This window comes from Manis javanica, chromosome 4 (assembly GCF_040802235.1).
Source record: "Manis javanica isolate MJ-LG chromosome 4, MJ_LKY, whole genome shotgun sequence".
Taxonomy (NCBI): domain Eukaryota; kingdom Metazoa; phylum Chordata; class Mammalia; order Pholidota; family Manidae; genus Manis; species Manis javanica.
The window spans coordinates 152,294,407-152,307,925 of record NC_133159.1 but is presented as its reverse complement, the minus strand read 5'-3'; the positions used below and the strand labels follow the sequence as shown (position 1 = coordinate 152,307,925).

The following is a 13,519-nucleotide window of genomic DNA, read 5'->3' as shown; positions in this document are numbered from 1 at the left end:
TACTACTATTTAACTTCACTATAGCACAAGACTTAATTCTACTGCACTAAGGCTTTCGTAACTGAAACAAAGTAGTGATGGGGAAAGATGTCCATGGAGGGTTCATGGTGTTAACCAAATGATCCTTTCCTTTATAAAACATTCCCTTTCATCTCCCAAGAAGAGTAAAGGAAGATCCAAGAGAACAATAAGCTATACTTTGAAAAGTCTCAGTTCCCCAGGAAGGAGCAGATAAAAAAACATGAGGCTGGAATTGAGGGATGTAGCTAACAAATGAGGAAAGCTCTCTTTGAGTGGCTTTTCGGGCCAAGCTACTCTAATACACCAAAGCATACTGGATTTATGCACAGGTCCTCCTAAGATTTTGACTCAGAGCAAAAGGTGTAGGGGAAGGTTGACTGGAAGAATGTGAGATCTTGTTAAGCGTATTGTTAAATGGGGGATCAGTATAATTTTACATTGTCTCCTGTTTAAATACAGTGTCTCTATGTTTTAATATTAATAGTACTTTATAGTTTCCTAGTAGTTGTCCATGATTTTCTTTTTTTACCTTTACAATTCCTGTAAGGTGGTCTGTTTTTTTCTTCCTACTTTGCAAAGGAAAAAATTGATGATGAAAGATATTAACACATTTAAGAACATTGGCTTCAGGAGTCACAAGATATTAGAATCCTGACATGGTCACCTACTGTCTGTGTGATCTGGGGCTAATTTCTTTATCTTCATGTGCCTTGGTTTCTTCATCTTTGGAATGCAGATAATAACACTTATGTCAGTGTGGTTATTGTAAAAATTAATGAGCTTTTATATGCAAAGTCTTAGTGTACTGCTTGGCTAAAAGTAGGCATAAGAGCTGATCTGTTATTTCCACTGTTACACAGAGCAACTTTTTATGCTTAGATGTAGGAAAACATAAGTGAGAATGTTACTGGTTGAGTTTGTTTTCCTTGGTTCTTGTTCCTGCTGCAGCAAAGAATTAAAAGGTAGAGACCCAATAGTGAAGCAGAGTGAAAGTTTTATTTGAATATGCTCTAGGGGAGGAGCAGGCCAGAGTTAAGGTAGACAAAGGTCCCTGAACTTTAAGGTGGGAGGCCTTTATGTTACTTCCTGGCAGGGAGGCACCTCTGACTGGCAAGGTGGGGTTACTTGATTTACAGCTCCTTCTGTATAGTCATCCCTCTCAGGGAGCATGTCCTTTCCCCATGCTAAGGTGTGATTTGGGCAGTTTTTAGTCCTGTCCTTTGCGATCTGGTTGCGGAGGAAGTTATCTCCCTGCAAAACCATTGTTGTCTTCACATGGGACCCCCTACCTGGCCAGAGTTTGGGTGGCTTTTTCTTTGAATGTTACCAGTAGGGGGCTTTCTCTGAACCTCATCTTCCAATTTCCAGCTGCTCGTGTCTATCTTTCTACCTAATGTGCCCTTTTGTTGGTGGTGTGTTTTCCTGTCCCTCCCTGTCTCTTTCTGCTCTCTTTTGCTCTCATCCCGTCTCCAGCCCTTCCATATACTTACACTTGAATTGAGTAATTCACCCTCAGAGTTAGTCCTAATCTGAGACCATAATTATGTTAGCCTGTGTGCACCTGTGTTAGTGTACTTTAATGGTATGTCAGGCACCATGCTGAAACATTGCCAAGCCTCACAAGTCCAGACCTTAAAAATGAAAAATAAAGTTTGACTTTTCTGCTGTTTGGTCTCCCATATCACTCTACTTAACACCGATCTTTCATGCTACACTTTAGGTTTGGCACAGAATTTCTCTAACAGAAAAAAAAATGTATCTTGTATATATTATTTTTTCCCATAGCCAATGATGAGGTATCAAAATAACAAGAAACTTTGTTGCTCTTACTAGAATTGTAAAAATTCTATTATACTAAAATCAGTCTTTCTCAAGGTTTGATTCCATTTGAAGCTAAAAGTCAGTACCATTTTTTTTATCATCTTGACACCTATAAGCTATATTCAAGATTTTACATAGAATGTTAAGGATGTGTTAAAGGTTTAGAGGAACACTATTTATTTTCATATGCGCTTCTTATGTTCTTAAGAAAGAGAATGCAAATCATTTTGTACTTAGAGACAGATGCTCTGAGAAAAAAGAAAAAAATTAAAACACTGCATAAAGATGTGACATTTTAAAAAGATTTTTATCTTCCTCTTGTTTCTATGTAGAACTAGTAAAATATCATTTAAAAGTGTATTTAGAATGGTGACAGTTTAGATATAAGGATTGACATGAATTATAGGAATTTGTTTTACAAACTTCAGCATATTAAAACAAGTAATTTTTTCAAGCTCTAGCCCATTGTGAGCACCTGGTTTCTTACTCATGCAACAAGGACAAAAGCTTATCTAAATAACGATGGTAAAATTGAGGTGGTGTTAGAGAATGGGTGACAAGTGTGTGAGACACAACTCTTGAAAGTCCCTTGATGCTACTTGAAATATAGCCCTTATGTAAAGTAAGATACAGGATTTTTAGTTCAAGAAGTTCTGAAGCTATATTATACTTCATGTGCAAACTTGAAACAGTTTGCATTTGTGACTTTTTCCATAGTATCTCCAGAACTCACATAACAAAACCACTTTTGCCAGTCAAAGAAAGACTATGATCTTTTTGAATTTCTCATATGATCTTACTTACTTTGGAAGAAAGCCAAGACTTTTCCTTTTACAATTAGTCAGGCATTGTGATGACAGGGTAGTGGTAGGATGTATGTGTGTCTTTTAAATTAATATTTCCGTGGGACTTAATGCATACTTGGCCACTCTTTTTATGTCACATTTTAGGGCTGAAGTGAAGAGGACCTATGTAATACATTTTAGATTTAAAGAAAAATCATGAAAACAGAAGTGAGAACTGCCAACTAGTTAGCCAGAATTATTTTTGAACAGCAGGAGCCCAGAACACATCTTGTCAAATGAAAAGTTCTATTCCAATTAAGTTTGCAATTAATGTGTACTCTGTTGTCTCTTAGATATTACCCCTGCCTGGACTGGTAATTATGGAATACGAGGAAAGAAGATTTCCCTAAATTCTTCTGTTCGCCTTAAGGCAGAGAAACTGGAATTGGTAACTATCTAAAATTTCCATTTCGCTTCCATAAAATAACAAGGAAATATTTTTATTCTTTTAAGGGATAGAGAACTGGAGCCATTACTTACTTATTTGCAATTAAATGAATGACAGGTTTAAATTATTTAATCTGTGTTTGAGTTGGACAGTTCATGGTGGTTCAGTAGTACAAAAGATAACTAAAACCTTTTGTAACTAAATTGACATCAAATTAATCAGTTTCCTCCCATATGGGAATAAGACAAATATGATGTTTTACCTGTAGAATCCAAGTAAACATGGAATAAATTATGATAAATTATTACATCTCATTAAATCCACTTTCTGTGTAGATTCAGTTCTTTGCTTTTATTCAAAATATATTTAGTGACAGTAGAACATTCTTTGTTTTCAGTTTGAAACTGTATTTCACTTAATAAATATTTTTTTCTAAATCCAAATGAGTTTCTATTTACCCAAATATTTCCTAAGCTACTCTGATTTTTTTGGATAGTTACATTTTAATATAAAATATCTGTATCAATTCATTTTGAAATAGGTCCTTCTACTTTAGTTGGTACTTTTGTAGACAGATACGATTTTATTATCCATTACATATTGAAGATATTCATTATTCAGTAATAGATAAGAACAATGTCTTAAGTATTTAAAATGCAGTTTTTTTCTTTATATTCTATAAATATGTTACATATAACATCTAGAAAATTAGTGTTATAATAAAATTTCACAAGGAAGAGGTGCTGATCAACTATGTGGTTATTAAGTAATTAGCCTACTCAGAACAAATTTTAAGAAAGAGAAAGAGGTTAGAATTTGATGAAGGAATTACCTGTCAAGACATATGTATGTATGACATTGTCTTCATGAAATTCCCTTTTTACCAGTCTAAAATTTTTTATCAGGATATACTGTAAAGTGATTTGTAACACTGAACTAGATATATATTAATTCCTTGTCTGAGAAATGGATTGCCTCTTTTCATGAATACTCTGAGAATGATTTAATAATACATATTTTAAATAATTTCACCATTGTTATTTTTAATGATAATATTTTTTAAAGTGTTTTTATGAATACTGTGGATCTCATTTGATCCTAACATTAAACTTAGAAGTAGGCATGGTAAACATAGCATATAAGAATACAACTTATTAATTGGCTTACAGATGAATTATTACACTTCAACACTACTTATATTTTTGTACCTGATAAAGATGCTTTGGGATACAGATGCCATTTCACTGATATTTACTTTACCTCTTGCCATTTCTGTAACATTTGAAGAAAGTTGTAGTAAGCAATGGCATACCCAATGTCTGATTATAGTTAATGAGGTGTTTTTTGTGTTAGGTTAGGAAGCATATGACTAATATTACAAAGAAGTGACATTTTTTAAATTCATCCTTCAGACATCAGAAAAAGTTAAGGACATTTATTGGCCAATTAACAAATTTGCATTTTTGTTTAAAGTTAAAAGATGGCACTAGTTATTCAAGAAATTTTTGGACCATACTTTTTGATCAAAAATAAATTATTTCCAATTTAAATTTATAAACTTACTGACATGCTGTATTCATCTTGGGTAAATTTTACTCTCAACAAAACTTTCACTTATTACTAATTTTAGCTCTAGATCAATTTGCATTGTAGTTAATTACATTTTGCAATTATTACTTAATATAATAAGAGTCACCATATATTGAGTACTGTGATAGGAGTTCTATTTTCATTACTTTTGCAAATTTTTTTTACTTCTTTATATAAAAATATCAGCCATATATAGAATGATTATATTGCATATGTACAGTTTAAAGTATAATAAAACACACATGTACCTACCACCCAGCTGGGAAAGAAAACCTTCAGTATTGCATGTATATTTCTTCTTGATCATATATTCCTCTCCCTCTCCCTCTCCCCAAGGGGTAACTCTATTCTGAATTTTAACTTTATCATTTATATGCTTTCTAAATTTTAATTTATTAAGATATCATGTGGCCAATGAGTTTGTGTATTACCTTTCAACTTTTCTTGGGTATTGTCCACTGGGGTATTTGTAAAATTCTCACTTCCTCTAGAAAAATCCAGCTCCTAGAAAAATTCTTGGCTCATAGCATAAGCTCAGGAAATAATTGTTGGATTGGTGATTTGTTTTCTAAAGAGTTTTACCAATTATCATTCCCACTAATCTTTTATAAGAGTTCCCATTGCTCCACAGACTTTACACTATCTTATTATAATGTATATTTATTTCTACCATCTTATTTAAAAATTTTTTTCTTTGTTCTTTTTAACACTTCTTTTTTATTGTATTCTTTGGTTTGATTATGTTTCATTATTTGGTTGGCTGTTTTTGCATTTCATATTTTCCCCAGTGGATTTAGAAGTTATGTCTCTCTTGCTTTTTTTCAGTCATCACCTTAAAATTTGAACATGCATGTTTAGCTTAATTAGTCTAAAGTTAGTCAGAACCTTTACCCTTCTTAAAGATAAACAAAATATAGTATATACATACAATGGACTATTATTGGGCTGTAAAAGGAATAAAGTTCTAATACGTGCTCCAACATAGATAATAAAGCTTGTAATTTAAAGCTCAATGAAAGAAGCCAGACACAGTTGCAAATGGTATGATTGTTTATGTGAAATGCCACAATAGGCAAAACCATAGAAACAGAAAATATGATATTAGTGGTTGCCTGGGACCAGGAGATAGGGAAGTAGCAAGTGACTGCTAAGGGTGTGGGGGTTTCTTTTTGGAGTGATGAAAATTTTCTAGAATTTGCAGTGACTGATGTACACATTTGTGAAGCAATTTGACTGTACACTAAATGGTGAACTTTCTGTGAATTATATCTCAAGAAATCTGTTATTAATAAAATGAAAAAACATTGATTTTTTTGGTAAATGGTGTATTATGGTACCATTTATACAAAAATTAAAACAAAAATATTTTTAAAATATTATATGTATTTATGAAAATATGAAGTTATGATATAAAAACATGTCTGGGAACTCTCTATAAGCAACTTCATAAAAAGAATATTTAAAATATAAAATTTTGCCAAAAACCAAGAGAAAATGTTTGCAATACATATTACATATAAAATGCTAGCATCCAAAATATGTAAAGAAGTTATATACACTAAAGAAATTTTTACCCGTGTTTATACAGTATAAGAATGTTTATTGCTGCATTGCTAGTAGGCAGAAAACCCCAATGTCCATCTACAGGAAGGTGGATGAATAAATTGTGGCATAGTCATCTAATCAAATATTTATGTGTTACTGTTGCAATAGCCTATGATAGCATGTGTCAATGATAAAACCGATCCTGTAGAGTAAAAATAGCAGGTTTCAGAAGACTAAATACCACATTTTTATGAAGCTAAAAAGAAGCAAAACAAAATAAGTTGCTAGAGATACATAAATATATGTGAATAACCATTTTAAAATTAATAGTATGGGGATAACAGTTTATTAGTAGTGGTTACCTGTAGTAGAGTAGGACATTAATTCAACAGTATTGGCAGTTTTATAATTCTTAAGTGGATTCATAGATGCTTTATGTTACTGTCTTGTCTATATATATATATATATGTACACATACGTTCCTACATACCACACATATATGTTCATATATGTTGTTATATATCAAATATAATAAAATATTTGGGACTCTGGGGAGAAGTTCAAAAGGTCTTTTGTAATGTTTTGTTACATTCAAAACCTGTAGTAATATGCTTAAATGCTACGCTTTAATGTACAGTTTAATAATGCATATAACGTAAAATGTTCAGAACAGAAAGCTGTGATATATTGGTAATTTTTTAAAAACATAGAACTCTATAGTGATTTACTTTTTGCAAAATTGCATACCTTTTGCATATATATATATATACATTTATGTATATATGTGTATATATATATTTAACATATAGGAGCTATATTCTTAGGAAAAAACCTAAAACATTAATACACCAAACTGTTAAGAGTGTCTGTCTCTAGAGCAGTGGTTCTCAAGGATGGCAGTGTGGGGAGTTTTGCCTCAGAGGGCGTTTGGCAATGTCTTAGAGACATTTTTAGTTTTCACAGTTGGGAGAATGCCACCAAGTTAGGAATCACTAACAAAAAATATTTCCTAACTCTGTGTATGAAAATTTAAGACATATTGATAAATAATTTATGAGTCGAAAACATTGCTAATAAAGAAGCTTAATTTCACTTGTAATTAGGGGAATCCAAATTAACAAATGACATTCTATTTCCTATCCAGCATATTGACAAATATTAAAGTGTGAAAACAGCAAATGCTGTTAAGAATATAGAAAAACAGAAGTGCTTATATACTAGTGGTGTGCATAAATTAGTATCACCAGTTTTAATTTTACAATATCTAATAAAGTTGACATTATATATACCCTATGACTCAGCATTTCCTCTTCTAGGGATATACTATAGAGAAATTTTTACACGTCTACACAAGGAGACCATATAATGTTTTGTAATAAAAACAGATTTGAGCAATTATAAAAGCCCATCAGGAAATTATAATAAGTTATATTCATACAGTGGGATACCATATAAAATTAAAATAAGTTAACTAGTTTTGCAGGTAACAATATTGAGCAAGTGTAAAATCATAACATTGAAGTAAAAATAAAAACAATGTGTAGTTATCCATTTGTATTATATTTTTCATGTAAAATTTTTAAATGCACTCAAGTACATATTATTAGGGCTTATATGTAGCAATGCACTAAATTATGGACAAGAAGGATGTACCAACCTTAAGATAGTGGTTACTGATAAGAAACAGTAGAGGACGGTCTCAACCAGGTCTATAATGTTTATTCTTAAATCTACATATAAATTTCAAGCAAATAATCAGTAAGTATGAATAATTGGGTGTTCTTTGTATTATTCCCTTTCCTTTTCTCTTTTACATTTGGAACACATGACTGAAGGACAAGAACACCAAAAGATAAGAATTACTATTCCATGTTATGCAAAGCAAATATTTATGACTGCGTGGACAGGGTCGGCAAATAATGCTAGGTTAAGCACTGGAATCATTTTTGAAGGCGTCTTTCCTGATGTCCCCTCTTCCTCCTGTCTCCTCTCACTGTGCCCAGCCACCTTATACATTAACCAGTTTGTTTTTGCCATATACATCCTGTTTACACTTCTGTTAATTACATATCACTCTAGTTACATTTATTTACCTGGTACTCTTCACCTACAGCCCATAGCTATATCTTGTTTGCTGTGTCTTTTTGCATAGTTTGCATTTGACAAATAGTAAGCACTAAAGAAATAACTTGTTGAATGAAATGATGAATGCCTGAACAGAAGAAAAATTATCCTTTCCTTTTTTTTCCTGTACTTTTCTCTTCTCTTTCCTTTTCCTTTCTTGTTCTGTCTTTCTTTTCTTTTATTCTTTCTCCCAAAGAAAGAAGGAAAAGGGACAAGAACTAACTACCCCTACTCTTGAAAAACTTTCTGCAAGTACCCTACAGTACTTTACCTCTGTATCTCCTTGGCCAATTTGTAGTCACATGGCCTCATCAAGCTGCAAAAGGGACTGGGAGATATCTTCTAACTGGATGACAATGTTTCTAGCTAAAAATTATGGTTCTGATATAAAAAAACAAAAGAATCTATTAGATTACAACTGGAATACAACTAGCAGACTCTCAATTTTTAATCGGCAATGGGTACTAAAAGAAGAAGGTAGAGAGAAGTGGGTTATAGAGAAAGCTTTTAACTTTACTATTTGTGTAAGCCTGCCCATAAACAAGCCAAAAATGGGAAAGTTTTGTATTTAACCCAATTCCTATTAACTTTAGTTTTGGTCTCAAATACAAGATAACAAAGTATCTATGTTTTATGTTGCACTTACAGAAATTAATGTTAAATCTGATTTAATAGAATTTCCTTGTTATTTTTCTCCTGCCGTATCACATATCTTAAACTAAGAAATCATTTGAGTCTTAATTTTAGCGCTATGCTTATGAATTTGGCATCAGCCAAGGAGCTAGCCTTGCTTAAAAAAAAAAAAAAAAAAGTCTGACATGGTGATGGAATCAGAAAGCTGTTATTTCATAGAAAATTAATCCCTAAATAGCAGACTTTCTGTAGGTATCTAATTCTGGTCAGTGCTCCCGATATTCATTATTTTCACTATATAGTAACATAAAGTTGTAATGAAAAGTTTTATTCTTTGCAGATTTGAAGAATTGCTTCATATGAGTCCTTTCTCTTCCAGGCCTTAAATTATCTTGGTATTCAGCCCACGAAGGAACAGTACCAAACCCTGAGACAGCAAGTGCAAGCAGACGCAAAGGGGACAGTGTCTTTTGGAGGTATGAAAGGTTTATCAGGTGGTATCATCACAGAAATGTGGTCGAAGTTTATGAGACCTGCTTTCACTAAAAATGCCTCTTCTTTAGAAGGAGAGAGAGAAAAATAAAACCACATTTATTTCAAGTTCCTTAGTCAGTAGCCTAAAAACTCCACTTGAATTATTGGCCTGACTTGGTCAGCAGAAAGAACTTTCTTAGAATCTTTCAGCTCTGAAATATTATTCTATCATATTCTTTTTTAAAGTTTTTTGGCACAGGCATTGTTTCAGTAATAACAAAAGAAACAGTACAAAAAATAGAAGTCCTAATTACACTGTGAAATTCTAATTTTTCTTTAGGTAATAAAGATACAATAAGTATTTTTATGATGCTCTATAATTACTATTAAATGTTGCATAATGCTGACATACTTAGTTGATGTACTACAATATTAAACCTTTCCACTTTTAGGAATTTTGTGGCTTCTCAGTAACTGATATTATGAATAAATCTATATATAACATCATAGCTTTTTTTCTTATTTTTCTTAGGGTAAGTCCCCACAAGAGGTTTGAACATTTGATACGTATTAATAAATTGTTTTCTAGGGACATTTTATGTATGTATCTGTCCTACCACTAGTAATGTTTGAATATAACATTTTTTGGTATCCTTGGCAGCATTAAGTGTTTAATTTTTAAAAAATTTAAATTTCCAGCATATTAGAATCACAGGTAGAGTATGCTCTATACAGTTGATGCAGTGTTGTATTATTTTAAAAATACATTGCTACAAAAGGAAATTCACTTTTTGGTTTTGAAGTGATGAAAAAAAGACATACTTGCTCCCCTTTCCTCTTGAAAATTACCCCAAAATAATGAGAACTGAAAACAGAATTACATGTATAACTAAAATTCATACCTGAAGAAGTTTATGGTTTGCTGGGACTGCAACAGGTAGTCTTAACAGTTGTTAAGAGAATATGCTTTAGAGTCAGACCTTAATGGAATCCTGCTCTGCTACTCATTTGCTAAGTGGTTTTCACATATTTAAAATGGTTACTGTGTTTGAGCTGCAACCTCTAAAATGGATAGGATAAGAGGACCTATCTCAGAAAATTGTTGTGAGGGTGAAATTGCTAATTACCATGCCTGGCATAAAGAGGCTGTTACATAAACAGTAACTGCTGCTAATTAGTATTATTAAACCTTAGTTTTTCTTAATTTCTTCCAGCTAGAAAAGCTGTAAATCATATAATAATAGTATCATATGTTTCAGACAAAGTTCTTCTCATGATAAAAGAGTTAGAGAAATAGATACGCCTATGGTATTTGTTTGCTTTATCATTACCTTAACTGATTTATTAACTTCAGCAGAATTAACTAAAATAAGTTAGAACCAGTTTATTTCTTAACTTCTTTTTGAACTTATATTTACCTGTCACTTCATAATACCATTTCAAGGTAATTTATTTAAGTAAGTTAAATTTGAATCATTAGTTATAGCATATGGCTTCAACTTCATATAGAAAAAGATAAAGATTTATTTAGATGAGGTTAAATGCTTAAATGTTCTTACTGAAATGTATTCCATTTTAGATTTTGTCCAGGTTGCCAGAAACTTGTTTTGTTTGAAGTTGGATGAAGTAAATGTTGGTGCACGTGAAATTTCCAGCATATTAGAATCACAGGTAGAGTATGCTCTATACAATTGTGCTGGTTGTACCTATATCATAAGTCTTAACATGTTATGTGTCATTCATGTAGACTTTTTTCACTTTTTTAAATAAAGCATGCAAATTACACATGCTTCTTGAATAAATATATAAGTTACAGAGTAATTTAAAATCAAAAGTAAAATTTCATCTTGATCTCTTCTGTTTTCTCCTCTCACTCTCCTCTCATGCTTCTCCCATCCCTAAATCTACCACAGAAAGTTACTCGTAAGTGTATATTATACCCTCTGAAAGTTTACATTCTGAACCATCCTCCTGTAATCATCATCCAGATCAAGAAACACATTAAAGAAATTACCCCAGTGCTCTTACACCCAGTTACAGGTGCTGTCCCTTACCCCCAACCCTCAATCAAGGTAACTACTCTTCTGCCCTTTAACAGCATAGATTGAATTTACTTGTTTTGTGCTTTATTTTAAAATGAAATTGTGAAGTCTGTTAACTTCCTAAGTCATTTGCTCTACATAACTTTGCCATTTATATTGTCAAATCTTTCAGTCCTTCTTCATTATGGATTTTTGATATATTACTAAGGGAGATCTTTCAGTGTGTATTATATATAGTTTATATATTTAATTCACTCAAAATTTAAAAGTGTCTATGCATTGGTTAGGGCCCCAAGTGGATAACCACTTGTCCTTATTCTATAGTCATTTATTTAATAATCATCCTTCTTCACTTTTACCACTAATTTGAAATGCAGACTACATCATACACTAAATTTCTTTCTAGATACAAAGATCTGTTTCTAGACCTATCACTCTGTTCCATTGAACCATTTCTCTCTGCCAGTATATTATTTTAATTATTCTGGGAGCACTCTAGGTTCTTTTTATTTGATGAACTAAGTCCTTAATTTTTTTTTAACTGGTTTTGATTTTCTGCATGATTTTTAGATCATTTTGCCATGGAAATAAAAATTCCATTGGGACTTTTTTTTAAAATAGGAATTGCATTGAACTTACAGAATGATTTGGCAGAAAAGAACATGGTTTATTTCTCCATTTAGGTCTTTGTTGATGTTTTGGAAAGAGAAATTATATCTTCTTCATATATGTCTTGATGATTTCTTGTTAGGTCTGAATAGATATGCAAAAGTTTTTGACACTTTTGGAAATGTGATTTTTTTATCATTGTACCTCTTGATTGTTGATTAGTAAAGAGTAATTTTTGAATATTTTGTGTGATGCCATTTTATTGAACTCCCTTTCTCCAGCTGTTTTTCAGCTATTTCTCTTGAATTTTCTAGGTAAGCATTTGAAATTCATTTCATTTTTGTCTCAAAAATTTTTACTTTTTCTGAGTACTGTTCAATAGGATCCACAAATGTAAGCAACAAATAAACTTCCATGATATCTGAGCTACTTTACATTTTTAATTTCTTAAAAGTAGCTAACATTATCTTATTTAATAAATAAATTTTACATCATTTCTATTTTTCTAGAACAGTTTAAATAAAAGAAACTTTATCTGTTTCTTTAAAGTTTAAAAATATGTTATATAACAAGTGATTTGGGCCTAGATCTTTCAGGATAGGAGACATTTCCTACTCTTTAATGTATCTAAAGTTATTTTATCCCAGTTTTTGTCCTTTTCTTAAGTAATTTTGTTGGTGTATGTTCTTATAGAAAATTTTCCCTTCATCGAGGAATTAATACTTAGTAAGATTAACATGGATTTTCTTTCAGGTTTTGAATCATTATTGACTTGTAACTCTTGATATTTGATAAGACACATTCTCCTACCTTGTTCTTCTTTTTAAATATTGCTTTGGCTAATTTTTGCTCTTGCTCATATAAGTTCCAGCAAAAATCTTGCTGTGTTGAATTTATAGATTATATGGGGTAGAATCAACATCTTTATAAATTTAAATCTGTGAACATGTTTGGTTTCTTATATATTTATGTCTTTTTGAATAGCATATGATACATTTGATAATGTTTTTTTCCACAAAGAAGCTTTATTAATTTTTGTTAGACTTATCTCTAATTACCTTATACTTTTTTTTTCCATTATAATAAATAGTGTCTTTTTTTTTAAAGACTTTATTTCCCTACAGCCATTTAATGTTCACAGCAAAATTGAAGGGAAGGTACAGATATTTCCCATACGCTCTGCTAGCCCATATATACAGCCTTCTGCATTTTCAACATCTTTTCTCACCAGAGTGGTATATTTATTACAATTGATAAACCTATATTGACACACCATCATCAACTAAAGTCCATGGTTTATGTCATGGTTCATTCTTGGTGTTGTACACTCTATGTAGGTTCACACAAATGTATAATAACATATTGATCATTATGGTATCACATAGAATAGTTTTACTTCCCTAAAAATCCTCTATGATCTGCCTATT

General features: G+C 31.6%; 1 protein-coding gene across 8 annotated transcripts in view; it reads left to right on the top strand.

Moving 5' to 3' along the window:
- STXBP4 (syntaxin binding protein 4) overlaps positions 1-13,519 on the top strand; it is a 174,895-nt gene that overhangs the window by 35,688 nt on the left and 125,688 nt on the right. For all 8 annotated transcript variants that reach the window (XR_012130687.1, XM_073235410.1, XM_073235411.1 and 5 more), the window contains 3 exons: positions 2,981-3,075; positions 9,347-9,443; positions 11,021-11,112. Coding sequence is in view for 7 of the 8 variants with exons in the window: in XM_073235410.1 (XP_073091511.1) it covers positions 2,981-3,075; positions 9,347-9,443; positions 11,021-11,112 (284 nt within the window). In the remaining variant the exon portion in view is untranslated. The remainder of the gene's footprint in view (positions 1-2,980; positions 3,076-9,346; positions 9,444-11,020; positions 11,113-13,519) is intronic.